Below are 27,529 nucleotides of genomic sequence, written 5' to 3'. Positions count from 1 at the left end.
CGCGGTAAGCTGGCTGTTGGCTGGCTCTATAGAAAAAAGGCAGGCACGGTGCCTGGCCAGTGCTGAGATGACTGTCACGACGTAAAGTGGTGAGATTTAACAGTCATAAGGTGACCTCACAGTTAACTGGCTCTATAAAAGAAGCGTAGGCACCGCGCCTGGCCARTGCTTAGGTGAAAAACTGTTTTTATGGCTATCAACCACTAATTTACCTTAAATAACACTTTCTTTAATTCTGGCGTGGTTAATACGGCGTCAAAATTTTTTCATTTTTTTATTTATAGCAAATAATTAAATATTTTCCCTTCTCAGCGTTAATGGCCAGTTTAGCAACTATTGTTTTATTATTCGCAGCTTATGTTAATTTCCCATTCATTGCATATTTATATTATCTGCTCATGTACATACTTATATATGTATATGTACAAAAATATGTTACATAGCCATATGTATGCACATCCTAATCGTTCATTTTTAAATTCAAATTAATATCGCACATGCAACCTTACATATTTGCACTGTCAAAAATGTCACTTGGCCACACTGCTGCAAACATTAATAAATCCCGTTGGTTTCCGAAAGTGCACAAAAGTTTGGTGCAGTAACTTCTATCAAATTACAAAGTGCAATGTGAATAAAAGTATTTCAACATATTAAATAGAAAGTGCGTGTGAAATAGTGCAGTTGCGCAATGAAATTTGCAAATAAAATGATTTTATAAATTGTAAATAAACGAAATTCTACACATGCTACATACATATATGCCTAAGAACTGTTGCATTTGCATTTGGAAATATGCAGACATGTAGTACACATATGTAGTGCTGTTGTAAAAATAAGTGGCTTTCAAACTCAAAATTATTCGTTGGATACTTGATAAATAATATTTGGAAACTCATGCACTTCTAACAAGGGTAGGTAAGTAAAAGTTTCTTAGCTATTCGCACAATGATTTAAAAAATAGCGTATTTTTAGGAAATTTATTTWAAAAAAACTTGCTGTTTTAAAACGCTGTTAAAACAATCAGCAGTGGTCTTTTGTTTTCAATTCGAATACTTCTCAAACTGTTAGCCCAAGCTAGCTTAAAATAAACACACTCTTTACCTGCCATGAAAATGCTTCTCCCAAAAGTCTGTCTGGGGTACGAAGAAGGCATTAAGATTCTGTCTTCCCTTATCTTTTGTTTCATGAAGACTTATTATACATTAATAAAAGAGTATTKTTTACTCTTTACGTTTTACCTTTATATATTGAAATTGCTTTTTCATACTTACAATTTTAATACTTTTAATCTAAGAAGTTAGTTGTCCACTTAACACAACGCATTTTATTTTTACATCACTAGAATCTTTTCTTATAAAATATCAAATTTTTATTTCAAAATATTCAACTATTTATAAGAAGCGTAGTAAAACAATAACCATTCATCTAATATGATTTAGCCCCTGCTTATTATTTGTGTTATCTTTACAATAATTTAAGAAACTACTTGATTGCTTTGTTTGATTTATATGTAAGAACTGTAAAATCAGTTCTATACTAGTGATGACTTAGACTATATCATACTAAAGTCCTCCACTGTTTAAGTTTTAGTACTACCTATATTGTCTGACCCAGAAAAATCAACCCTTAAGCAAATTTGATTTAGCAGGTTGAACTGTTTTTGTTATATAAAAATAAATTTGCACAATATAATTAAATATCATATTTAGCAGCCTACGTAGSCATTTCTATTGGTGAGTCAGTTGAAAGAATGCACTTTGGTTATTATTTTTGGATTTGTTCATCAAGTTCCTATGACTTTGGTAATTGAATTTACCAACCCAACCAGGGCGGATGATTTATTTGAGCAGGTGGCACAAATGTTAAATTCACTGGTATATTTATAATGGCATGTGACCGTCGTAGACTCATCAACGTCGATCGAATTATAACACCATTTTTGCCCAGCAAAAATCCGGCTGGTATATGCGCTTCTCTACTTGTGTTGTCATGTACCATTTCTATGTAATACTCAAACTCAGCCGAATCGTCATCAAATTCTGTCATTATAGCTGCTTTGGCGCCCGCAATTTCGGCATTGATAGTTTTTGATAAGAACGAGCAATCGCTGTAATTAAAAATTATTTTATTACTTAAATAAATATATGTATGCATATATTAATTAATTTAAGTAGCATCGACACTAATGCACTAAATCAAATTGATTAAGTAATCAAATTTGTTTTGTCATACATATCAGAAATTTCACTCCCTTATCAAGGTTTAGCAATATGTKWATGTGTTGGTATCTACCCATCTAAGTGCCATTTTAAATCTTTATTGTATTAAATACATAGCTTCCGTCGCTTGATTGTGCATTGGTAAAAACTTACCCTCTTTTAATTAATGCTACGTTGCCACGAAGTTCGCGATAGTTTCGAATTTTTGAGCATGCATCTGAAGGTTGCGTTAAAACTAATCCGATTCCTTTAAAACGCTGTGAAACAAATGATACACCAAAATCTTTCGCCGGTCGCAAACGATACGTGTACTCCAACACAGTAGGTTCTGTTATCTCAAAGAAAACGTCACCAGCTATTATATCCTGTGTGGTTATAATATCGTGAATGGTTGGATGATGTACTCCTAAATATAATTAAATTAATAGTAAATAATCTGCAATTAACGGCGCAAAATATACAACTCAACACTACCTGATAAGGGCGCTATTACAAGCAATAGCAAATTGAGTGCAATTGCGATGGGGTTCAAGCATGTCAACGCGCACATTTCTTTAAAACACTCTTCGAGGTCGAAATTGTTCAACACCGTTGACGGTGCAGCATTTTAAATATTTACATAGACGTATCTTAGGCCAGCTAATTCCTTAACTTTATACAATATGCAATTGTTGACAAAATCAGATGTTTCTGAGGGCAGGGTGCCAAATACGGTCGTTGCAAATTTTTGTAATCAATCTGAAATGCCACAGAGTGTAAACAATCAATACAAAACTACGGAAACAGAAAATTCAATTGGGTGACGGTAAAATCTGATTGGAACCGTTTTTTTTTTTATTTATTTTTAAATCAAACTGATATATGAATTAAAAAATTATATAGAGATTAATGTAATAATTCATTTGTGAAAGAGTAATAAAAAGGATGTCCTGTTAGAAGAGCAGGAAGCGTGTATATCAGTACAAAGGACCACACAGTCGGAAGAGAATGATAAAATTATGGCTGAAGTGGATGAATCTTATGGTTGTTCCGCAGGTTACAACTCCCGGGAGTTCTCAACGAGCTTGTACTGTGGTCAAATGGAGGGCAGTAGATAATCATGAAGACTTTGGAGAATTGAAGCAGTAATTTTATGGTGTTAATTGTCCTCAATCGGCTACGAAGAGTATTATCAAAAATGCTGAGAGCATGATGAAGCAGTACAATTGTATTGGACCGTTTGGGCGAATAGGTGTGGATAGTCCATCTCCCACAAATAAATTAAGGAACAGACGTGTTTTGGTATTTACGGAGCGTTTCAGCGAATCGCCAAAATATACCCAATTCCTAACCAGTAGCAAATATTCAGTAGACATATTTATCAACAAATGGGTAACGAAATTCGATGTTCCAGTGGAATTACATTCTAACCAAGAATAGAATCTCGAGTCAGCTTAAAGTCAAGGGATATGCCAAAAACTATGTATCTGGAAAACGGAGTTTAAGTTTCGAAGGGCCGCTAAGAAAGTCAACAGCATCAGAGAAAATGAGATTAAAGACATAAAAGCTATATATTTGGTAGCGCAAATATGTCTTCCCGGGACGATCAGACTTGGGTAGAAGGCAGTACGATGAACACAGATGATAGAACAACATTGACTAGACTATAAATTGCCAGTTATAGTTTCATTAGGATGCCGTTGTTTTTAAATATAATTGCTTAATATCAGATACCCTCAAGTGCCTTCGCGAAACTTATTTTTAAATTAACAAAATGTCCTCATAAACGCCTTTTAAATTATAAATCAGTTATCATAAGTACAAAAAACATKTTTAGAAAAATTCTTTTAAAGTTTTATGAAAACGTTTTAGAGCGTCCGGGAAGCGTTTTCTAATTTTCAAATTACTCGATTTTTTTTCGAGTATTTGTCGAATTTATTTTTTGACTACCTTTAACCCTTTAACTAAATAACCGATCCGAGTACATAAATTTTTTTTTCATGTGGATCTCTGTAACTGAAAATATTTTAGTGCTGCCACTACATTATATTGAAAGAAAATGGCAACCCTCAAATTTGGGGCATTGTTGCGAATTAATATAGGCAACACTTGTGCGACCGGAGGGTATTGTCCGCTGCAGTTTCGATGTGTATCCCTTGCATTTAAGTAACCCTTTATTGGGAACTCTGTCGAAAGCCCTTAGCGCCATCTTGCGAGGATAAAATGCACTTATTGCCACGCTGCATTTTCTACGCTTTGCAAAGTATTTATTATGCCATAATGTTTGAATTATGTTTAATATTGTCTCTAATTTATTTAGAAATTTTCATAACTTTGTGCAATGCAAAGTATGTTGCGTAAAATGAGGCAATTTACATGTGGCAGTGAATATGCATGGTACAGGATTGGCAGCACTTATGTGTATGTATGGATTAGAGACAGGTAACCCTGGTTTTCGAGTTTTGTGGGGCATTTTTGTGAAGTAGTCGGAGGCGCTTTTGGACGAACGTCGACGTCGGCAGCCATTTCGATTTGTGTTCAGTGCGTGGAGTGGTGAAAGCAATTTTCACCGAGAGGAGCGCGCTGCATTTAGTTGTTTTAACGTTTGGACTGTGGCAAAGACTTTTTAGTTGGTAAGACACCCGCGATAGCAGATAAGCAAGGAAGAAAAATGTCAGCTCCCACGTGTTATAAGTGCAACCGTCCAGGCCACTTTGCCCGCGACTGCAACGCCGGTGGCGGTATGGTAGGAGGAGGAGGCCGTGATATGAGACGTGGAGGTGCTCGCGAAAAGTGCTACAAGTGCAATCAACTTGGTCACTTTGCGCGTACATGCCCCGAGGAAGCAGAACGCTGTTATCGTTGCAATGGAATTGGACACATCTCGAAGGAGTGTTCACAAGCTGACAATCCCACTTGTTATAAGTGCAACAAGCTTGGTCACTGGGCGCGTAATTGCCCAGAGGCTCTTAACGATCGAAATGTTAGCAACATTTCATGCTATAAGTGCAACCGCACAGGTCACATTTCCAAGAACTGTCCGGATACAGCGAAGACATGCTATGGTTGCGGCAAAAGCGGCCATCTGAGACGCGAATGTGACGAGAAAGGGAGCCGCAATTAAGTAGCGGCATGACTTCGTATACTACACATACACTACAATTGAAAACAACTTATAAAAAAAAAATAAAAGAAAAAAACATAAAACAAAAAATTAAACTCACACTCTCCTTCCTTATAAAACCTATTTTCAATACAAAAAAAATTCTAATTCCAATTTGAGCGCTTTTACGGCTTTTTGGAGCAAATGGCGCAGATATATTGAAGCGGAACTGCGTCTAAGTAATAATGAGAAATTGAAATTGTTTGTTGTCGATCGAAATTGAGATTTACTACTGCTTCATATTCATCTCCTCCAGTGAACATACACAGTCCAACCACGAACAACACCACATCATCATAAACTTCATCTTCATTTAAAGTGATCTGACATAGCTAATTAACTGGGCTGATACGATAATGTTGACACAATGCATTTTTGTTTTTTTGCTGTAAGGAGCCGGGTATCAGGCCCAGTTGAAGGAGCGGAGTATATAGCAGTCCGGAGTAACCCAAGAAAGAATATAACGAAGAAGAGCAAAGAAACCCAACTCAGAAGCACGAACCTTCAAAATAAAATTTCAAATATCACTGTGATTGTTTTTTAATTGTAAATTAAAATACTGGAGCTGCTGATTTGAGAACAAAATTGTTTTTTTTTCATTAAAATATTGCATTTTTGTTAGTTTTTTTTTACCCAAAACAGTTTCGAATATTATAACTTGGTAGTTTTTGGCTGCCTACATGTTTGTATATTTAGATATACATATGTATATACTAAAGCTATGGCGAATCTTTGGTGGTGTTTCGTGTCGGTGAGCACATCGAATTTCAGGTTTTACTAACTTTTACATTGTTTCTATGTACGGCGCGACCGGCACTATTAATGCTAACGATGCTGTAAAAAACACATAATAGCAGCAGATGTCTTGATTTCATTTCCTCTTTACGTGTGTAGTAGTAAATGCGCACAAATCTAACGAAAGATGATTATTGGCTTCTATGACCATGCGCCTAGTGTAGGGACATATACCGAGTATTTCCTTAGGGAGTTTTACATTTTCATCTCACAATTATTTTACAATAATTTATCTTTCACCACGACGCAATTTGTGTTGGAAAGTACAGTCACTACCATGGTGGAAATGTGGCATGCGTAGATCACGGGCTGGATTCCTATTTTACCAATGCAGTGTTGCGCATTGCAAATAATTTCGCCTTAATGCCTAACATATGTGCACGGCTACATTTCTATATTTGTATGTACATATGTGTGTATGAATTGTATACGTGCATAGCAGTGTGTATATGGATTGGTGTCCATATGTTGAGCCAAGAATCAGTATACCTGCACAATTGAAATGCGGCAAGCAGCTGCTGCTTTCACTGCAGTCACAGAGCTGTTGCCAGTCAACATATGTATGTATTCGCAATTTTCACAAGCTGATTTCAAGGTCAAGGTCAGGCCAAAGAAGAAGCGCAAGCGCAACCACGTCTCCAAAATACATATTTGACATATTATATAATATGTGATAAAACTGAGGAGAAAAGATGTTCTTACGTAGCTTGGGCATCTCCCTAAACTATCGGAGATTTTTGTAGTTTGATGAGTTTCAATAGTCTGGTCCTAAAACTGAGTGTAACTTTTGGATAAGCAGAAGAAGGAAAGAAGGCACACATAGAGATTTCCAAGAAATAATATATGATCACAATTGACCCGGATTCGCAAATGTTTATTGTCACATACAAAACAGGCTCGATTTGAGGCAACACACACATTTAAACACTTAATCCAACTTTCTATACACTCGTTATAAGCCTCGTTGACTAGGATGGCCCTTGATTTAATTGAAAACCAAAAAAATCAATTTTCCAACGAACATTAAAAGGGTGTACTTATAATCCGTTAAACTCATCATTTATACAGGGAACAAGGTATATTAAGTTAACCACGAAGTTTGTAACACCAAGAAGGAAACGTTCGGTGCCCTGTGTTAATGTATTCTTGCTTGTATGGAATTCGGAGTGCACTAAACCTCGAAAATCGAAGAAAACTGTTAACATAACCTCGATTTTTGATCTGCTTTGACGAGTTTTTCGGCTTCGGGTCACTTTTGCCACGATATTCGTCCTATTTGTCATCTGTTTACGGGTCGCAAGCATAGATCTAAAACTCATCGCCAGTAATAATGCGTTTCATGACATTCTGGTAGCCGGAAAGCATTGTTTTTTTAATGCGACGCTGTTTTTCGAAAAAATTTAGTGAATTTGGAACTAACCGTACTTTCACTTTGCTAACTGTTAATCGTCGATTCTCAAGCCCCAATTCCTTTATTTTATTGACATGTTGACCATCAGTTGATGCTGATGGCCATACTGGACGTGGTTCGTCGCCATAACACGTTTTCGACTCTCTATGGGAATGAGCATACAAACTGATCGAACAAAATCAGTCCTTCTACGAAAAACTCTTGCCTTTGTGAAGGCTAATATATCTTTGGTGCAATAGAAGTTATCTCGTAAATATATCCATGCTGTACACTCATACTTCTTCTGCTTTATTGGCGTAGAAAACGCTTATGCGGTTATAGCCGAGTTAACACACATACACCGAAATGTTATTACACAAACTTAAGGAAACTGAATGCATTTTTTATTTATCGTTCTTAATGTTAGTAACTATTTTCATTACATTTATACATATGTAGGTATGTACTATATATACAAACGTTGTCGAATATGCGAGTATATAGTACATCATCTGGCGGAGGGAAATAGAAGGAAATTTTAATTGGCCAATACATACATACAAAGATATATATGTACATATAATATGCTTAACTAAAGTGTTGTAGGAGTTACGAGAACTTAAGTGTAAATACATTTATGTATATTTGTATGTATGCATGTGCGATTCATATTATAATATATATGCATGTATTCATATATGAAAGTAATTAATTAAACATAATTCAAACTAATAGTTGAGCACCTCTGTTCACAATTTTTGTAATTTGCTAGCTGAAAACCTCTAGCATCCAATTATAATATTTCTTTAACTTTTTGCTTTGTTCGCGCATTGCTCACTCATTGCTATATAAAACATAAACATTCGATGCTATTTAACATTAGTATTAGTAAATTAACTAAAATAACACACAAAAACCTGCATTCAGCTGGCGGCATACACAAATGATATAGTCCACACAAGCCGTATCACATAGGCCACACACGTAGAGAGATCCTACTGCACAGCATATACATATATGTATATATATACATAAAACATAAACTAACTTTAAGTTTGGACATATTTTCTGCTATAATCACTTTTACTTGATATTTTGGGTAGATAACGCTAAAGGAGAGCGAGAGGAGAATTAACGGTAGCGGGGTAGGGTTAGATTCTGCGCAACAGTCGCAATATTCACAGCGTTTTCTTTTCTCGAAGGAAATGCTGCCTCCTTATATGGCAAATATAATTATATGTGCAAATGTTCCATTACTTCATGCAAAATCTTCCATTTCTTGAATTATAAAATAATAAAAAAAATGGCACCCTATTATGAATCAGCTGTTGCATTGTTTACGTTCATAATTACTGCATACAATATAATAAATTTATTAAATATAATTCAAACTAATAGTTGAGCTCCTCTTTTCACAATTTTTGTAATTTTTAACAAAAAAAAAACGCTTATCATTGAACACTTTTTCTTTTACTCGTTTAAATACTTTGAAACTATTTAGAAACCATAAATGAAAATTCACGGGGCCACTGACCACTGTTACGTTTTAGGAGGGTCGAAAATGTTACACTTTTGCCTGTTTCTAATACAATATTTTGCGAAAAGAACATGCAACTTATAGCCCCTGCATAGAGCAGTATAAGTGCAACATTTTTGTGAGAAAAGAAAACGCTATTATTTTGAAAGAATAAAAACAGCCAACGGTCATCGGTTCTTCAAAGCTTGACGGCTTAAAAAACTAATTATAACTTGGACAACAATTCGTTAGAAGCATATATGTATAAACAATTCCATACTAGTAAGTATAGCTTCAATTTAAATGTACAGCAATAAAAATCCTTTAAGCTGCCTTTTCGTAAGCCATTGCTGCAAAAATTATTGYTTTTGCTTTTCATGCCGATGTTTGTTGAGTCTTTCAGTTTGATTACGACTTGCTTTTGTCTGCGGTTTCTTTGTTTGTTGTCTGTGGTCTACTTCTCCRTCTGCGATTGCGTCTTGCTGCGCGTTTTCGTCGTGGCTCCAATGACTTTTTCAGACTTTTTGGTGCGTGGAAGCGTGGTATAGCTAGCCGACATAACCTGTAATGAAAATGCAAAGAAATATATATGTATATTTATATGTACATATGTATGTATATAATTAAAATTTGATAGTAAAAGCAAAATTGTGAAAGATAGTATAAGCAGGGCAAACAAAAATGCAACTGCACATGCTCAGTGGAACAAAGGAGCACATGCATGTATTATCAATGAGTGTAAACTTGATATAAGCGCAAACTGTTTGAGGGTCAGCACATAGTGGAGCGCCGTGCCAAGTAGCTATAAAAAAACACAAAAATCAGAAATGTAGTATACAAGTATTTAACGCAATTGTACTTTGAACCAACGTTGCTGCGCTCCACTATGCGCTCCATTATTACGCTCATCAGAAGCCGATTGAAACATTTTAGGTTAGTTTGAGCCAAAGAAAAAGTGCCACAAATGTGCATTTCTTTATTGTATCCAAGGAAATAGGTGCGCATGTGTCGCCGGGCAGGTGTGTTTTTGGGTAAACTGCAGATACGCGATTTTTGCAAGCTGTTAAATGCGCTACGACGTACCGGCTTTGTTGTTACCAACCAAAATGTACGCACATTGGCACAAACATGTATATGGGTTTCCTTGTATGAGTATGAATCTTATGTACAATTTCATGAGTTAACGAATAATGATGGTAGTTTGTATGTATAGAGATGCGCAACTGCAAGCTGCAACTGCGAAATTCGTTGCAGCAACAAACATTAGCGGGGGGGAACAGTAGAGTAGCAGCGGCTTAAATACAAACACAGTCCAACATTTTGAAACATTGCAACAGAAGTAGCTTGTTTTTGCTTACAGTTCTAAAAGAATTGTTGTATTTGTAGACCATTTATATAAGTGGGTGCTTTGTTGTTGTTGTAGAGTCTATAAGCTTATATGCTTAGTACTTGGAACTAGAACTAATTTACAATTGCGTCTCATAACGGGTAGTTGGCTTTTCGGCATTCGCTTCGCTTGCTTTGCCCGTCAAGCTGTTGTTGCTGGCCAAACGCAAGAGATTGCTTTTTATATTTCGGAATATGTTCCGGTGCGGCGCTGGCGAAGGACTACGTGAGGATAAGCTAGCCGCATCCACGTTACTACTAAGTGATGGTGTGCTGCTCACAACAACATCTGTTGAACGTGTGGGACGCGACGGCAATGGTGGAGCTGGTGCTTTGCCCTTGTTGTGCGTTAGTGGGCGTGGCATCTGTAATTTACTGTCAATTGCAGTTGTGTAAGAAGTTAATGTTGGTATTGTTGTTGTTGTTGTTGTTGTTGCAATATTGGCACGAAAATTATCTTTGATTGCTTTTAAGGTGTCTTGTAGTTCTTTGGCATTGATTTTTGGTTTTTCGGCAGTTGCTTGAGGTTCGACGCTGGTTGTGGTTGCTTGAGCCACAGCTTGGTTTACGATTTCGTTGGCYYTTATGGGTAAATCGGGTGGCGCGCAAGCAGTTGTAATCYCTTGCTGTTCAAAGCTGTCTGCAGGCGTCTCTTCGCYATCTTTCTCCGGGTTTGTTCCTTCAGCTGACTCTAATGTGGGTAGCGCATCTGTGAAGACATCGCTTTCATTGTCCTCATCGCTGCTTTSGAGTGTGTTGTAGGTATCGCTGTTACTGTAAATAGAATTGTTATCCTCCTTCAAATAATAATCGTCCTTTAATGCTACTTCAACGATGTCKGCCATGGGCGCCTCGCATGTCTCCTCCACTGCGTCCAGCTCGGCTTCTGATTGCTGTTGCATTATTGTGACCGTTGCTTGGTCTTTGAGTTTTATAATTTCTTCAACGCCAGTTTCGACCTCAAAGCTACAATCCACGTCATTGATCTCATCAATGGTTTGCATTTTTTCAACTGACAAGCAGTTGCCGTCGTCGCCTTCGATATGTGGCATCTCCTCTAAAATTTGTATGCATTTCTGTATATCGACGACGGTTGRATCGTGTAATGCTTCAAAATCTTCTAAACTTCCCCTAAACTCTTGAGCACTGGGCCTAAACTTGTGTTCGGGTTCATTTAAAATCTATCGGGATACGGGGTTTCAAATAAATAATATAAAATAAATTATAAAATGTGAAGCAAATAATATTAAACAGAAACCTGTAAAAAAAAAACTAAAAATTAAAACATATTAAAAATAAAGTACAAGTACTTTTTAGGTTAGGAATCTCGACATAACGAAATCGGTACTTTGTTGAGCGTTTATTTGTTTTTCGAAAAGCCGCGTGAGAAAGAGTGCGTAATGGACATACAGGGTTTGTCCGGAAAGTAACAGGACTGATTTTCTCCCGCCGCGACTGTACTTCGRAGTCTGCGCGCAACGACTGAATTCGGTAGAGGGCGTTSCTAGTTAACGAACGAGCGGCCGGTCAGTTATCTCCGAGCACTTGGAGAGTCAGGACAAACATTTTCGCGCAACGTGGTACAAGTCTTTTTGGAGAACCGGGAAGAGGTCGCTGATGAATGAGCAAATCCAACGTGAAACCGATGCTCATTGTCTTTTTTGACATTAAGGGCATCGTCCACCATGAATTTCTTCCTCCWGGACAAACCGTCAACGCCAAGTTTTACAAGGAAGTCCYCAAGAGACTCAAACGAACGGTTCATCGGGTCCGACGAGACATCTCAGCCGATTGGAAGTTGCACCACGACAACRCCCCGGCTCACACCGCCTTTCTTTCCACCGATGAAAGGGGATCCAAGYAGCATATACCTCGGCACTCAAGGTTATTCCGAAGRATGTMTTCCGTGAGACCTTCAATGCTTGGAAAAGTTTTTAAAGAATTGTAACGATTGGTTCAATCAATTTTTTTAAATCGACTCAGTCTTATTACWTTCCGGACAAACCCTGTATTGCCTTTGTTCCACGTTCATTTTAACACAAAGGTTTGAGATTTTTCCGGCAACAAAAACTTTGGTTTTGAAGAAAAATAATTTAAAATAATTTGCTATATTGCTGTAAAACGGTATGCGCCTGTGCATATACAATACATACACATATGCAAGCTACAATTTTATGTTGCATCTTTTAGGCGCATACGAACGAATGTAGCGATTTCATTTACAATTGTGTTTTAAAAAAAAATTTAAGTAAAAACAAAACTATTTCAATTTTTGTCCAGTGAACAAAAAATCTCGAATACCTTTGAATTTTAGAGTTTTTGTTCTTCTAAAAATTATTCTAAAAGAATTTAATAAATTTTGTATATCGTTAACGACAGCAGATTTGCTTACCGTGCGCAGCAAATCCTATACATTATATGCAATGCTTTTTTGTCGCATGCTACAAAAAAATAACGCGATCAATACTTCTTTATCGCATGCTACAAAAAACTCAAATCTCAAATTTTTAAATATTTTAATTAATAATTTTTAAAAACTGCATGCGCGGCTACTTTAGTGTTATATAATTTTATATACTGATATATATACATATATATATAGAGTTTTGCTGTCATACATATTCATCTCAGCAATATTTTTAATTAACTACTATAGATTTTAACTGCAATTCGCTACACTGAAGCCACAAAGTAGCAGACAAATAATGATAATAATAGAAAAAAAACATAAAAGCATCAACGCTTGCGCCTTACCTCTGTTGTACGYCTGGCTTTCAAACGTGTTTTCGAAGCATTTGTCATCGACGATGTTCTGCTTAGGCCAACCGATACCGGCTCGGCGCTGGAGTAACCCGAACTAATGTCTTCCGATGATCTTATATTGTAGCTATTGGCGACAAGAATGAGAATTCCTTTGTTAAGCGCAATTGTTCATATACATATGTATGTATGTATGTACATATGTATGTAGCAAAAGTCAATGCTTACTTAAAACCATCCGCACCCTTAGCAACATCCACCTCGGAGAAATACATGCCGGTTGAGTGGCGTGTACCCGACGCTGAGCGGGCAATACTTGCCTGCGGACGTGGACGCAGCAGCCGTTGCTGTGAACGCATTTGCACGACTTCGTCGATCTGATGGCGCAATAAAATGTATGCATGTATGTATGTATGTATGTATGTGTGTGTGTGTGCGTGTGCAATTGTATGAAGAAAAATGATTATTGTCAATAATTGGAAAGACGCTATTGTTCACTTATTGCTTTTCATGATATTGTTGTTCTTGATTTTTTTAATTGGTATGTTTTTTTAATTTTTTATTTTTATATTCTTTTATTTTTGTTATTTTTTCAAATTTTTTTTGTGAAAAAGAAAAGTGATTTTAGTCAACAATTGGAAGGGCGCTATTGTTCAGTTACTGCTTTTTATTTTATTTTTGTTGTTTAAATTTTTTTTTATATTTTTTCTTAAAATTTCTTTTTTAAAATTTTCTTTATATTTTTTTATTTAATTTTTATTTTGGTCGTTTTTTTTTTGGTATATTTTAGTTATTTTTTTTTTTATATTTCATTTATTTCTTTGTTCTTGCATTTTAAATTTTTCTTTGTTATTTTTTGTACTTCTACACTTACCTCGTCCTGCGTGCGTTGCACATCTGGCTCCGAGAGATCGCTCAAGCTGTAACTGCGTCGCAACGTTTGCACCAGGTTGCCGCCACCCTGTTGTGTATAAATTATGCGCGCCACAAAGAAGTTTATCAGTTGCGTTAATTTATATACATACATACATACAGGTATGCAGCAAGAAAATTTTTCTTGTGTTTGCACTTAAGGATGAGTGTGATATTGTGCCGTTAAATGAATGTAGTTTAGATTTTACAATGAGACAACCAGCGATTAATAGCAAAATTGGGTATAAAAATTTGTAGGCATATATTAAAAATTAATTGTAAAAAATTGTTACAAACTAATAGTGTACTTAAACAACTAATACAAGCATACATAAAATTAATTAGCAATTTTTTTTATTAATAGTTTGAATTGTGGCGTTTCGAGGTTGTTGGCTGGCAAACGTCGTCTGCTATCGTCTGCTCAGAGATCATATAACTGCATACGAATGTATGTACATAAATGCTTTCGTGCCAAATGATGCAGGTCCCAGCTACATACAAAATATAACTGCATTTGTGCATTTATTCGATATCGATGTCCATGTCCGGTGTGGCATCGCGCAATTTGCGCCGTCCTCTGATGCCTGCGCCCGTGGCTTTCGCCGCAGTCGCTTTGCTTTGTTTACTATCACGTGTTGTTGCTGTTGTTATTGTTGTTGTGGATGTTTTGCGTGTACGCGCCTTTCGTGTGGGCAACTCACGTGAACGTGCCGCACCCTTTTCTCTACTTCCCACCACCGCCAGCTCCTCTTCGTCGAACATTTGTTGCTCTTGGCGCATAAGCGGCAACAAATCCAGCTGCTCGTCATCTTCCGAAAACTCCAATTGTGCCGCATTCAATTGACCAAGCGAGGCAGAACGTTGCATCCAAGTGGCATCGCCAGCAACACAATCTGGGTCATCGCGTTCGCTTTGTGCATTGCGACGGTACCGATCGATCTCATTGTCCGAATGTGAGGTGCTCAGCTGTGCTGGAAATTGATTGTTGCCAATTGTGCCCATGCCGAACTGGACGGTCTGCGTATGCGYCGTCGCGTGCGTGTACAATTGTGCGTGTGTATTTGGACGCATGCGGCGAACAAGCGTGTTGTTGTTTTTGTTGTTGCAGCGCGCGTACAAGCATGTATGCGTGCGGCGTAGAGTGTGTGAATTGAATTGCATTTTTTGTTTTGATTTTTGTGTTTGTTTTTGTGAGTCATATGTTAGATTGTGTTAGGCGTTGCGTGCGTTATAGAGGAGGAACCAAAGGAAAAGAAAATAAATATTATTCAAATTAAAATAAATCAAAAAAGCAAGAGATTATTGTGAAAGTAAACAGACATAGCAATCAAAAAATGCGCCAATTGTAAACATTAAATGATTTTTGGGCTAAGACAATACGAAATTGGTGGCATAATGATGCAGCTTTTTGTTTTTACTTCAAAAAGAATTCTCAAAAAAAAAATCAAAAGACATTTAAAATGGCGCAACATAATACATTTATTTGTTTTGGCATACAAAATGTTTAAATGATGAAATCAAATATGAAACCGCTTAACTCAATTAAATTAAATTAATAAAATATATATAACTGCGATGCATATGTTCAAGTAATGGGCGCAGCTGCGTTTGCTTAACACGATTACATATTTATAAAGCTTTAAAACCAAAGAAATTTCAAATTTTATGCATAATAACTACAACTTTAGCAAATGTCTTGCATTGAACTGCACAGAAACTAAACAAAAAGTTAGTCTGTTGCTGCACAATTGCGCCCCAGTCGACCAAATGCATCTTCAGCGCRTTTAATAAGCGGCGTATTTTTTGTTTTGTTTACAAGAGATATATATATGTATATGTATATATAATTAATATTTTTACTTATAATGATGATGTTTGATGAGTTTCGGTTAAATACGAGTATTTTGCTTGCAGTTGTGATGAACACAAAGTAGTGAACTTGTTTACATAATGATTTTTGATCGCTAAAAAATATGTGGCATTTTTTTAATTATTGGTGCGTTGAAAAACATTTACCTTGAGCGCTGTTTGCATGATGACATTGGTAGCATAGTTGACGCCTTTGGTGCCCAATTGTAATACAGCTGAGTAGCCACGTTCTTTGGCTTGATTGAGGTATTCGTCGATTTCCTAAAAAGTGGTAGGAAGCAAAAAATATATTATGTGGATTTAAATTACTACATGCAAATTAAAGTCTGTKTCTAAGTTTTTTCTGTTCTGAAAGACGTTAACTACGGCTGCACTAGAGCGATAAAACCCTTCCCAGGTGCATTTCCTATAGCAAATAGACGTATAAAAAAAAAGAGAGTCTACGAAACCGGAACAGACCTGGATTTTTATCCAGCGAAAGACTCAACTCGGCAGAATTCTGCCACTAYAAGAACAACAACAAGATGTTTATCTCGACCGTTTCCACCACGGTCGGGTCTATGTAATCGGAACGGGACTCAGATTGTTATCCAGCCAATATGCTTAAAAGCTGAAATGTACAATCAGAGTGCATTTACTTTGTTGCTGCTATATTTTGTAGTTATAGAATTTTTTATAAGAAAAATAMGTTTCTAAACGTTGTCATTCGAATGTTCGCTAAAGCTGCACTAACACTATAAAAGCTTTACTACATACTGTGGAATTATTTATGTATTTGAAAAAACAAAAAAATGTTTCGCACCTGTTCTCTGCGTGTTAGCATGGGGTGTACGAATTTCCTGTACAATGTAGAGCTACCCTTTGTAGCGGGCGATAAAAGCCATAAAACAATGATCACTTTCACTTCATAGTAAAATGGAAACCATGAAAGAAAGATATCCGTAAATGTTTCGATGCATGTAAAGAAAGCGTACACAATCCAATACATCATCCATTTCACCTAAAAAGAGGAAACAAAGTTGTATTCATCTATTTATAGCGTACTTTGTTTAAAAAAAAAAAACAATTTCATTACTCACATATTCTTTCACATTTTTGGTGCGTACAGCCTTGTAAGAAGCGTATGCTGGATACAGAGTACCAAAGGATAATCTGAAAGCAGGAAATATAATATTTTGTGCCCATAAACGTGGTGATATAAATGTGGCTATCAAAACTAAAATACAAGCCGTTGTAAATGAAACATGGGGCAATGGCCAACTCTGCACTACTTCCAAAAAACGTCCGAACAAAGTCAAATTATGCACAACCTGCTCTGTATTTATAATATTTGCATCAACTGCTAGCGATTGTGTGCTCTTTTGTTTAAAATAGAATGCACGGCGTACATTGTCCGGTAGTGGTGGCGGCTCATCGTCGCCAATATGCCAAGTATTCGGGTATAATAATGTATTAGAAAWKGCAGGGGAAGGGCCATCAACATTATCAAGTGAATGTCCAATAAATGCGGCTGTTGGATTACGATTATAATAAATCAACGATTCAGGTGGTGCATCTAACGAATAGCGGCGATAGCAACCACTGTCGTCCGTTGCGTACATGGGCGGTGGATACGCTGCTGCTGGGTTGACGTGCCAACGTTCATAAAATGTTGCGTTGCCTGCCTGTTGGCCATATTGTAAACGTTGTGGTCGCTTTTGTAAGAATTTTTGCTGCTGGTATGGCACCTCCCGCGGCGATGGCCACTCTCCTCCAGCATGATTCTTCCAATCGCTACTATGCATTTCACTACACACACAATACCAGCTTATTGGCCGCTTTTATTGCGGRCGCTTTCCGCTATCGTGGCAAGCATTCAGTTTCCAGTTTTCTTTCTTAAATTGTGTATTTTGTAAAATCAAGCGAAATTTTTGAAAACAATCTACTATAAATGCCAATTATTTGCCTACTGAACAGGCACTGAATAGAGTTTGTACTGCGGCAACAATATATTATGCTCAATAGCAATTTGCACAATACAATAAAATTTCTGAATGAGTTTTGTAGTAGCAGCAGACGCTCATATTTAAAAATAGCATGAAAATTTCGAGTAACATTTCGAAATCGTTTTCGAAACGTACATTTGGCCTGTCTCGTACACTAAAAATATGCTCAACGAGAGTGAAAAGTGGGAAACAGTTGCACTAGAAAAACATTAGCAGCTGAGTTTGGCATGTTGAAATGATTGTATGCGTATCGGTGGTAAAGTTGCAAAGGATCTATGAAAATTTACAAAATGTATACTTTTCTAAATGGAAGTTTTATTTTCGATAACACATCTATAAACAAGTATATAAAATTGTAAATATTTATATAGGCGCGTTTCGTATATCTTTATAGCAGCGACCGTAGCATATTAATCCGTTGTTTGATTTCTTGTGCTCTGCTCATACTAAAATGCCGTGTATGACTCTTGAAAAGACGTAATGGCACACAGCTGTATTTATTAATGGACACATATTCTCTGACACATTTATTGTACATATGATCGTGTGCTTATAAACTCCATACATTGCTTACAAATATATACATATTTACTTGCAAATTGTTTTGTGTGCCCGGAGTACTTGAACGACGCCTATTCATTCACGCATGCGATAGAGCAAATGAAGCGAACTACGCGCTCTTTTTTTGGTGAACGAAATTGTTGCAGTTCAGTTACCTGAAAAGTGGTATTTCTAAATATGCTAAGGTTTAAAGGAAAACGGGTAATGACGTGTCGGCGACAATTGCTTCAACAAAAGCTAATAAAAATGTTACTAACAAGGCCCACATATAACGGTTCGGTAGTTTCGTCTGCTTTATTTTTTTCTGTATGTTTTTTGTCGCTTTGCTTGTAAGCAACTACAGCATAGAAAGCGTCGTCAAAGCAATCAATGCATACGTCACTACGGGGTCTAATAATGATAATTCGTTCAAAAACCGGAAGTAATGCCAGAATGCTTTTAACGTTTTCAATTTCCTAAGTAGGCAATTGTATTTTAGTTTATTTTAGTAATTACTATCATWTTTTGTATATTTTAAAAGTTTAGATTATAAGAAGTGTATTCCAATTGGCATATTGTGTTGGTGTACTTACATTATGAATCGTGAGAGCAATGCACTTATCATGGTGATTAGCTTTGTTCTACAAAATGCACACTATAGTAGCACCTAATGTTGCACTTCCTCGTCCTACTGTGGTCTGCCACTGCTTGGTGCCTCCTCGAGTTAAGTAGACACTGAAGTTTACACGCTCACATCAACGTAGCTATCGGTCTGCCTAATTTGTGTGCAGTTGATATAACATGTGAAATTTATAAGAATAAATTAACTCAAAATTACTTATGTATATACATATATCACTTATACGGTAAAAGAAGCATTTCATGCAACACATAGAATTTTACTCGTGTATATGTTTGTAAGTACTCCTAGGCAAGTACAATATTATCCCGTAAATCAACTTCAATTAAATTTTGCACAAATACTTATTTACATACATGCCCAAACATCTTGCTAACAGCATCCAAACCGCTAAACCTTGTAGTTGTTTGAATTACTTTTTTTTTTTGTCTATATAAATTATGTATGTGCGCACAATAGCAATATTTTTTTCTATGGCAATTTGTAGTTTCTTTTTGTTTTCAAGTAACCTTGGTAAATTAAATTTCATCACATTAGTAAGAGTTATAAAAAATCCTCACAACCTTGCATCCTCCCTATTTGTTTAACGATTTTTCCTGCTATTCTTCTTTTTCTATACTTTTGCTTAACACAGGCCAATTAGGTGCAATTATTATAAGAACAAGGGTACATCAAAATCTTTAAGCCCTTCTCTTACATTTTATTAGTACATACCTTTGTTATTTCACGGCTACTGTTTCTTAAACACCAGTGCGAGTCCTCAAATTCTTACGCCTTTATTGGCCACTGTTACAATAATTTTCAGCCTTTTTGTTAATTAAATTAAAAACTTCATATTTCCTTAATATTGCGCTTAACTTAACTACATTTATTTATTATATAGCTTTGTATTTTCACACATCTTAGTTTTCAGCTGTTCTCCTCCAGCGACTGATTTTTAATCCCAACCAACCAGCCAAGAAATATGTATAGAAACAAAACAACACAACAGCAAAAATCAACAATCAGTGTTGCATTTGTGCTGTTGCACACTGTTTAGTGCCGCTTTGCTAAACTGTACAATTAACTAATATATGAAGTTTAGTTATAATAAGTTTATTCTATATTCATATATATATATATTCTTATATTCATAAATTATTTAATCAAAGTTGCATTAGCTCCTGTCTCTTATACACATCTAGATGTGTATAAGAGACAGGTTGCACACTGTTTAGTGCCGCTTTGCTAAACTGTACAATTAACTAATATATGAAGTTTAGTTATAATAAGTTTATTCTATATTCATATATATATATATTCTTATATTCATAAATTATTTAATCAAAGTTGCATTAGCTCTCATGAACTATTTACTTCAAAAAGGGGGTTTTTATTATGCTCTTTAGAGAGCTACACCACTTAAATGTGAAACAGGGTGTGCTGTGAGCAATAAAACTTTGTATTTAAATTTGCGAGCGCTTTTACAGTGACGGCGAATTGCTTCCAAACAGAATTAGTAATTAAACTTCTCTASTAGCAACGAATTATTATTTTTCTTATTATGCTAAAAAGAAAAGCCCGATTTTACAACACCATAAGCACATATATTTATTTTAGTTGTTTAAAATGAGGCGTATATACTGTTAAAAAATACCTATAATCGAAGGGTTAAGACACATTCCCAGTGTTAAAACCAGTATCGATATGGAYAATAATGCACAACAAAGATAATTGGGTTGAATGGGCATTTTAAAAATTTTCGCTGACATTTGTAAGGACGACGAAAACAACAGTGTAGAGTTCAAATCATCCGTCGACGTGCTGTGATAAACAAAAGGACGTGCACGAATATGATGACCGTTAGCCTGCGCCTTTTGGCACGCATGCGTTACCGAAGCGGCCAACACAAATGGTATTACACCCAGTAGAAGCCAAAGTAATACGTTGAAAATATTCAAAAGTACTATTTCCAAAGCAGAATAATGAAAATCCAAATCGTTGAAAATATATATTAGACCGGCAAATGCATAAGCTAAATTCATAACGGTTAAAAAACACACAGGCACAGCAGCATGTCGATTGAGATGCTCCAATAACTTGTGAAATTCCAGTACCTCCTGTGGAATAAAATCAATTTTGAGTTGCTAGTTAATTTAGTGTCGATAGTGAGTAATAAGTGTCATKTACGATATTTCTAAAGTCTGATACCGTAAACCAAATACAAAAACAATATTATCGAGCGATTAGATTTTAATTAATTATACAAAAAGTTAACCATAATAAGTTTCAAMGAATACATGCTAGGAAAAGCTGAGAGAATCGCTTGGAAATTTGTAGGCTAATAGACCAATATGTTTAAGTTGTCTTATTCTTTACAAAGCTATGGCTAGCCATCAACTTCATCAACTTCTTTCCGACTGAAAAGCATCGCGAATGCTATTAGTCTTATAAATATTTTGGGTTTGACGAGTTTAAACAAGTTTTAAACCAACTCTGGCAACCTCATAGACTATAACAGATTCAATGAGTTACTTGTTGAACTTTAAAAACCTTTCGAAAAACATTTTTTTTTGTTAGTAGGATGAAGCAGACAGTTTTAACGACTTTTGTAAAGATAACAACCATGAGCCTTTTATACTCATTTTTATACCGCGTGATCAAATTTAATCTGGGCTGGTCTATTTAAAATGGTTCGTTGGACCGATGAACTCTACGAGATACACAACGACATTGACATAGTTGAGTGAATTAAGAGACAGAGGCTACGCTGGCTCTTGTCATCCGAATGAATGAAAACACTCCCGGAGGAAGAGGAAGACCTACMCACCGTTGGAAAGACCAAGGGCAGAAGGACCTGGCTACTCTTGGAATCTGCAATTGACGCCAAACAGCGAAAGGAAAGAGCGCACTGTTCTAAACTCGACAATAATCGCGTAAGCCAATAAAAAGAAGAGATCTTTTTAAAATAATTTATAACATCGGATCAAATTTGACCCGGACTGGTCTTTTCAGTAGCCTATTTTGTAGRGATAATAAAGTTTTCTATTAAAATATGTTAACATATAGTCTGTTGTCAGTCCGGTTCAAATTTGATCTGATGGTATTTATTAGTTTTAATTACCCGCATCCAATCGGTGGTCTCAATGGAATGCATCAAAAGTTTATGTGACAGCGCAGAAATGTGCACTCGAAGCAAATAACACTGGATGCAATAGTTGGCGAGTATTATCACTTCCACCAAGTCCTGCACAAAAAGCGTGACGATCAAGACAATCTGCGACAAAAATATAAATTACCAACATGCAATGCAATCCAAAATAAAGAGCACCTTAGTCGCCAACTCCCAGTCCGCCAGTATGCCAGTAAACCATTTAACTTGTATGATGCGCGACTGCAAAAGCACCGAAGGAATTGTATAAGCGAAGAGGAAGGCCAACAACACCACTCCACATAACAAATATGACCAGAGTAATTTACACAAGCGACGCGGTTCCAAGGTAGTGAGAAAAACACGTTCGATCAGATTCTGTAATTGCTCTTGATCGAGTATTTTGAAAACAATTACAGCCGATATGAAACTGCATAGATTCAGCGCGTTGGGAAAAATGTGGCCGAACAGCAGTTGACCGACGGTGTAGGTGGCATTGGAGCTGGGATCGTTTGTGAGGTCTTGATCGTGTGCAATAAAACCGCGATCGCCGCTGAAAATGTAAAAATTTGSGTTATATTAGTTTTATTGTTAAAAAACAAAATTGTAAAAGAGCTTGAATGCAATTACCGATATGAACATAAATATTGTAGAAAATATCCAAACAATAGTATCAGCAACACCAGCAAAGCCTGTGTATAGTTTAAGCAACAAAGTACTTTTGATGTGTCGGTTGGTATGGGATTTACACCGACAAGCGATAGAACTAAAATAAATGGGCGCAGAAACTGCAAATAAGATATTGGCTATGTTTAGTTTGTGATTGAGAATTAATAACCAGCAAATGCTATAARAGCTTGAGTCAAAAAGTCCATGCAGACTAAGTAAAAAGTTATTTTCTTCTACAACATGATTTTGATTTTCTTCAAGACCCGGAAATTTGTCACCATGAGAGTTGCTAAACTTCTTATATACACAAATCTGTGGAACAAATATGATGAGTAAAAAATCTACAGCTATTACTTAATCCAGATGCCCGATTTTTCTGGACCCATCTTCATTTTTCATTCATGATCTTCAAAGTTTTACCTTGCGTTTACAATAGTCGAGCAGTTCAGAAGTTGGCTCATGTGAATGTCGCAAGTCTTCTACCTATAATACAGAATTATGAAAATAGTAATTAGTAATGCACAAAAATAATCGAATGCTAATTACAAGTATTATATAAAATTTGATTTTAATTTGGAAAGTTATTATGTTGTGCCGATTGAATTTCAATTCTAAATCCTAAGGACTGTTTAAAATCTTACTGTACACAATATGCCACCTACCTCACTTCTTCTAACAAAAAAATTGGATTCGCTGCAGATTCGATGCCTTGGGTTTTTGTAAAACTTGAAAGCTACTCATAAGTAAAGAGTCTAACTGTTAACAAAAACTACATGCCAAAGCAAAGTTAAACTTTTATTATTCGAAAATTCCTTATACATAAGGCCGAGAGAAACCATAACAAAACTCAGTTTTAAAAAGCTATATAAATATACCGCTCTAGAACAGAAGTTTCTGGAAGAAATGTGGTCTAGCTAAACATGTACTGTACACTACTTCAACATACGATTGCTAACGCTTCAACAAGAAACAGTCACTAAAGGTTCAGCAAGAGTTGTATATAGAGGGAAAAAGCAACAGTCCCTGTCACACCACGAGTTGTATACATATTTTCTTAAATAGAAGAAGGATGTAATAACCCTATTTCTTTGGTCCAGCCCATTTCCTAAACCTGCCGCTAAACACACACACACAGGGCTTAGGTAYTCGCCACAACAACAAAATGGAAAGGTCGACGCTGTCAGCTGGCTCTATAAAAGAAAGGCAGGCACGGTGCCTGACTAGTGTTAGGTGACAGTCGCGCAGCGATGTGTTTTGATGTGAAAGTCGCAAGTTGACATCACCTTAAGCTGGCTTTATAAAAGAGAACAAACACAGTGCCTGGCCAATGGTGATGTGTGATGCTACTATGGCATCTGGTGATTTGTTGACGTGACATGAAAGTTTTCCACCGTGTATATTTTAAGTTTCATTTAATCAAGACAAATTAAATTAGAGGAAATTGGAAAAAGTTACAGTTGTTCAAAAATGAGTGGAAATAATGAAGAAATTCGTTATATTTTTTGTATATAAAAGGGAGGAAACAACACGCAAAACACCAAAGAAATTTGTGTAGTTTACAGAGACGAGATGCTTTATCAGTTCATGTAGCACAACAATGATTCGCTCGCTTCCGTTCTGGAGATTTCGATGTACAAGATGCATCTCGCCCTGTCGACCTATCGTTGAAAAAGTCAATGAAATTATGGAAAAGATTGACCAGGACCGTCACATAAGTCACAATACCACATGAACTGTCTGTGAAAAAATTTAATGAACCGAATTACCATCTGCGATGCTTTGCTGAAACGAAATGAAATCGAACCATTTCTGAAGCGAGTGGTATCAAGTTACGATCATTACGAGTGGATCAAATATGACAATAATGTGCGAAAAAGATCATGGTCCAAGAGTTTTGAAGCTCACCAAATGGTCTCAATTGACGCYTCGAAAGGTTATGCTSAGTRTTTGGTGGCATTGGAAAGGAATTATCCACTGATGAGATKGAAGCAARCAATCAAAAAAACGGCCACAACTGATCAACAGATCTTCCATCAGGACAACGCTACACTACACACGTTTTTGATGACTCGGCAAAAACTGTGAGAGCTGGGCTGAGGTGTTTTGATGTATCCACCATAAAGCACTGACCTTGCACCATCGGACTACCCTTTAGGATAAAGTTGGCTTCAAGAGAAGCTTGTGAAAATTTATAATTTACTTGTCGAAGTTTTTCGTCGAGAAACCAGAAAAGTTTGGCACTGATGGAATAATGTCTTTGGCGGAAAAATGGTTATATTTGGTTCATTATAAAAAAAATAAGTTGAAGTTTGATTAAAGATACGAAAAGCCTTTTTCGATTACCCAATATACATAAGTATAAACAAATGAGTTATTTGAATATTTTAAAATGCCAAAACACTTGCATTTTTATATATACAGACATATTTACAAATATATACAACATATTCATATTCAACTATATACCATACATATTTTTGTAGATAAAAAATTGTGCCTTTACTACTCACAACAATCTCAGTCATGCTATCACTGASCAACGACGAACCCACTGTTGTTGTTGGTGCCGAGAATGGATCTAGCCGATTTGTTGATAGCCGCAAAAGAGCGCCAGCGCTACTGCCAACACCCGCCGCACCAACACCGCCACCACTGTAGCTATAACGGTTCGTTGTGCCCACATGATGCTGATGGGAATGCTGACGATATGGAATATGAACACTATGGTTGTTGTTGTTACCCGTATTACTGTCACTATTTTGTCTTAAATGCTGCTGCACATGCACCGCTGATAAAGCATCGTTTTCTCTTCTRCCCGCTRTGCCGCCAGCCACTGCACATGCAATACTATGCGGACAATTCGTGTGTGGAGCAAAATTATTGAGCGGATTACTTATTTGTGATGAGGCACTGGYGCTCGCCGCCAAAGTGTCCACACAGCCGTACATGCGCGGCACGCTCTTGCTACGCTGAGCCACAGCATTTCGATTGGACCAGCTGATGAGTGAGTCCTCGGAGTTGCAACGGGCATTGCCCGAAGGAAACATCTATCGCTCTTGATGATCGTTTGCCAACGTCGCGCAACGCCGATGGTGGGAATTTTAAGTTTATTTTTACARCTATTTCAACTTTGTTGAACTGTTATTTAAACAGTATTAATTAAAATGATTAAATTTGTTAATTTTTTTTAATGAGAAAAATTTCGGTTTCAACTCGTTTGCATTTCACCTTGTAGACACTTCTCAATCCGGTGCTAAATCTCGACTGTTTTTGAATGGTTGTGTCTGCTCTTCAGAAACTCACTGATAGGCGCGTTAATGACTCAAAGAGCTGTGATAACCTCACAGATTGACAAAATTCATTCTTGTTTACACACAAGTTTATTATTATAACGCATTTATGTAAACTGGGTGAGAATGTATGTGCATTAGAGCGGGTCGATTTACACGAATCCAAAAAAATTAAGAAATTGTGTATGCGGCAAATGTTCTATGGATCACTCTGAACAATTTTGCTTAAGAAACTATGGGTCTAGAACTGGTTTCGAGCCAGCGATTTTTAAGGCGAAGTTTTTTGGGGATCGTAAAAATTTGTTCAYCAGTTTTTGAGATAGTCGAATGAAATTTAATACCTACATACATATGTGTATTTTGATATTCTATTGATCATTTGTCGGAATTGGTCAGATCTACTCATAATCTCTTAGGCTAAGTTGCTCAGAATGATCCGTCGAACATTTCTCGAGTTTTTATTTAAAAAAATAGCGATCCGATCTAATGTACATATGTATAGTATATAATTTTCCGACCGCGAAATGTTTGTTGAGTGCAAGTCGACGCAGACACCTTATATCGTCGTATTCTGTTATTGTTTATGGCGGAAGAAATTGGATGAACTCGAAATATTGGATTGACTTATATACGACAATAGAAGTAGACTCCGAATAAATGAAGTACTAGCATTTTATCAAAGTTGAGCGGGACTGACAAAAACAACTTACATTTTGACGCCACTGGGCCAATACAAGCAATTTTCCATGCACTTATTACAAACATCGGCTGGGAGGGCCGATCAGTGACTTCAGCGAATTTCGAGTTTTACGCTTTCGGTTCGCCAGACAAGCACTCTAATAGACAAACATTTGAAGATGAAACAAGTCCACACGAACTAAAAAAAAGTTYTACTAACTTAGTAGGGATAACATTTTTATCCATTCGACTTGCATGCGTAGTTTAAATGTATCAGTACAAGTCAAATTTGGTATAAGTACGTGGTAATAGTGCCGCCCTAGGGTGCCCTCAATGCCCAAAATAAAACTAAAAACTTATGTTGCCCAGCAAAAAAATGAGGAATTTATGAATTTTTTGGAGCAGGTTCTTTAAGGTTAAGTTCTTTAATTGGAAGAGATTATTTTTGATTCCGATGTAGTATTGGGTACCCTGATCTTTTGAACGGAGTAGTGGTTTATAGCTTAGAATTTTTAAAGTTTAAGTTAAGGTTAGAGGTCTGTGGGGTATTTGGGTGCAAAAATTTTCCATTGTATAGTTAATTTTTTCATTTTAGTAAATGGTGG

At 36.4% G+C, this 27,529-nt stretch overlaps 5 protein-coding genes across 13 annotated transcripts in view; 2 read left to right on the top strand and 3 right to left on the bottom strand.

Annotated features, from left to right (window-relative positions):
* The first annotated feature begins 589 nt into the window (after positions 1-589).
* The window catches only part of LOC108968862 (helicase ARIP4), a 46,424-nt gene continuing 19,484 nt past the window's right edge, over positions 590-27,529 (top strand). Inside the window, exon 1 of one of the 2 annotated variants that reach the window (XM_018933167.1) lies at positions 590-914. The gene's annotated coding sequence lies outside the window, so the exon portion shown is untranslated. Of the gene's footprint in view, positions 919-27,529 lie in introns of both variants that reach the window. The other variant, XM_018933166.1, reaches the window with a different exon arrangement.
* LOC108968866 (PRADC1-like protein) lies at positions 1,639-2,944 on the bottom strand. Its single transcript, XM_018933181.1, has 3 exons — positions 2,697-2,944; positions 2,376-2,628; positions 1,639-2,110 (listed from the first exon to the last, which is right to left on the bottom strand). The coding sequence occupies exons 1-3, from the start codon at positions 2,770-2,772 to the stop codon at positions 1,816-1,818; spliced, it is 624 nt and encodes a 207-aa protein (XP_018788726.1). The 5' UTR covers positions 2,773-2,944; the 3' UTR covers positions 1,639-1,815.
* On the top strand, positions 4,676-5,892 carry LOC108968867 (CCHC-type zinc finger protein CG3800). The gene has a single exon (XM_018933182.1). It carries the CDS (start codon positions 4,873-4,875, stop codon positions 5,323-5,325), a length of 453 nt encoding a protein of 150 aa, XP_018788727.1. The 5' UTR covers positions 4,676-4,872; the 3' UTR covers positions 5,326-5,892.
* LOC108968864 (receptor expression-enhancing protein 1) lies at positions 8,643-20,148 on the bottom strand. 8 transcript variants are annotated; one of them, XM_018933172.1, is made up of 10 exons: positions 19,872-20,148; positions 19,111-19,293; positions 17,072-17,144; positions 16,795-16,992; positions 16,140-16,253; positions 14,086-14,172; positions 13,440-13,588; positions 13,206-13,338; positions 10,424-11,632; positions 9,539-9,627 (listed from the first exon to the last, which is right to left on the bottom strand). In XM_018933172.1, the coding sequence occupies exons 2-9, from the start codon at positions 19,140-19,142 to the stop codon at positions 10,532-10,534; spliced, it is 1,887 nt and encodes a 628-aa protein (XP_018788717.1). In that variant the 5' UTR covers positions 19,143-19,293; positions 19,872-20,148; the 3' UTR covers positions 9,539-9,627; positions 10,424-10,531. The 8 variants fall into 8 exon arrangements, with proteins under 8 accessions (XP_018788723.1, XP_018788721.1, XP_018788717.1 ...); XM_018933178.1 differs by lacking the exon at positions 10,424-11,632 and having other exon boundaries at positions 8,643-9,627; positions 19,872-20,138; XM_018933171.1 differs by lacking the exons at positions 19,111-19,293; positions 19,872-20,148 and having other exon boundaries at positions 17,072-18,024.
* LOC108968865 lies at positions 20,722-26,300 on the bottom strand. The gene is made up of 6 exons (XM_018933180.1): positions 25,467-26,300; positions 23,377-23,439; positions 22,918-23,075; positions 22,468-22,840; positions 22,261-22,413; positions 20,722-21,256 (listed from the first exon to the last, which is right to left on the bottom strand). Exons 1-6 carry the CDS (start codon positions 26,001-26,003, stop codon positions 20,783-20,785), a joined length of 1,758 nt encoding a protein of 585 aa, XP_018788725.1. The 5' UTR covers positions 26,004-26,300; the 3' UTR covers positions 20,722-20,782.

The sequence above is a fragment of the Bactrocera latifrons genome, unplaced genomic scaffold (assembly GCF_001853355.1).
Source record: "Bactrocera latifrons isolate USDA-ARS-PBARC rearing strain unplaced genomic scaffold, ASM185335v1 scaffold_230, whole genome shotgun sequence".
Taxonomy (NCBI): domain Eukaryota; kingdom Metazoa; phylum Arthropoda; class Insecta; order Diptera; family Tephritidae; genus Bactrocera; species Bactrocera latifrons.
The sequence above is the reverse complement of the archived record's forward strand: the minus strand, read 5'-3'. Positions and strand labels throughout refer to the sequence as shown.

What these genes read in the sequence shown, in the direction of transcription:
- LOC108968867 (XM_018933182.1), top strand. Translation starts at nt 4,873, where the DNA reads ATGTCAGCTCCCACGTGTTATAAGTGCAACCGTCCAGGCCACTTTGCC.
- LOC108968866 (XM_018933181.1), bottom strand. Translation starts at nt 2,772, where the DNA reads ATGTGCGCGTTGACATGCTTGAACCCCATCGCAATTGCACTCAATTTG. An exon ending in TGTAATAGCGCCCTTATCAG is followed by an intron (nt 2,629 to 2,696) that starts GTAGTGTTGAGT and finishes AATTATATTTAG; the next exon opens with GAGTACATCATCCAACCATT. An exon ending in GTAGCATTAATTAAAAGAGG is followed by an intron (nt 2,111 to 2,375) that starts GTAAGTTTTTAC and finishes TTTTAATTACAG; the next exon opens with CGATTGCTCGTTCTTATCAA.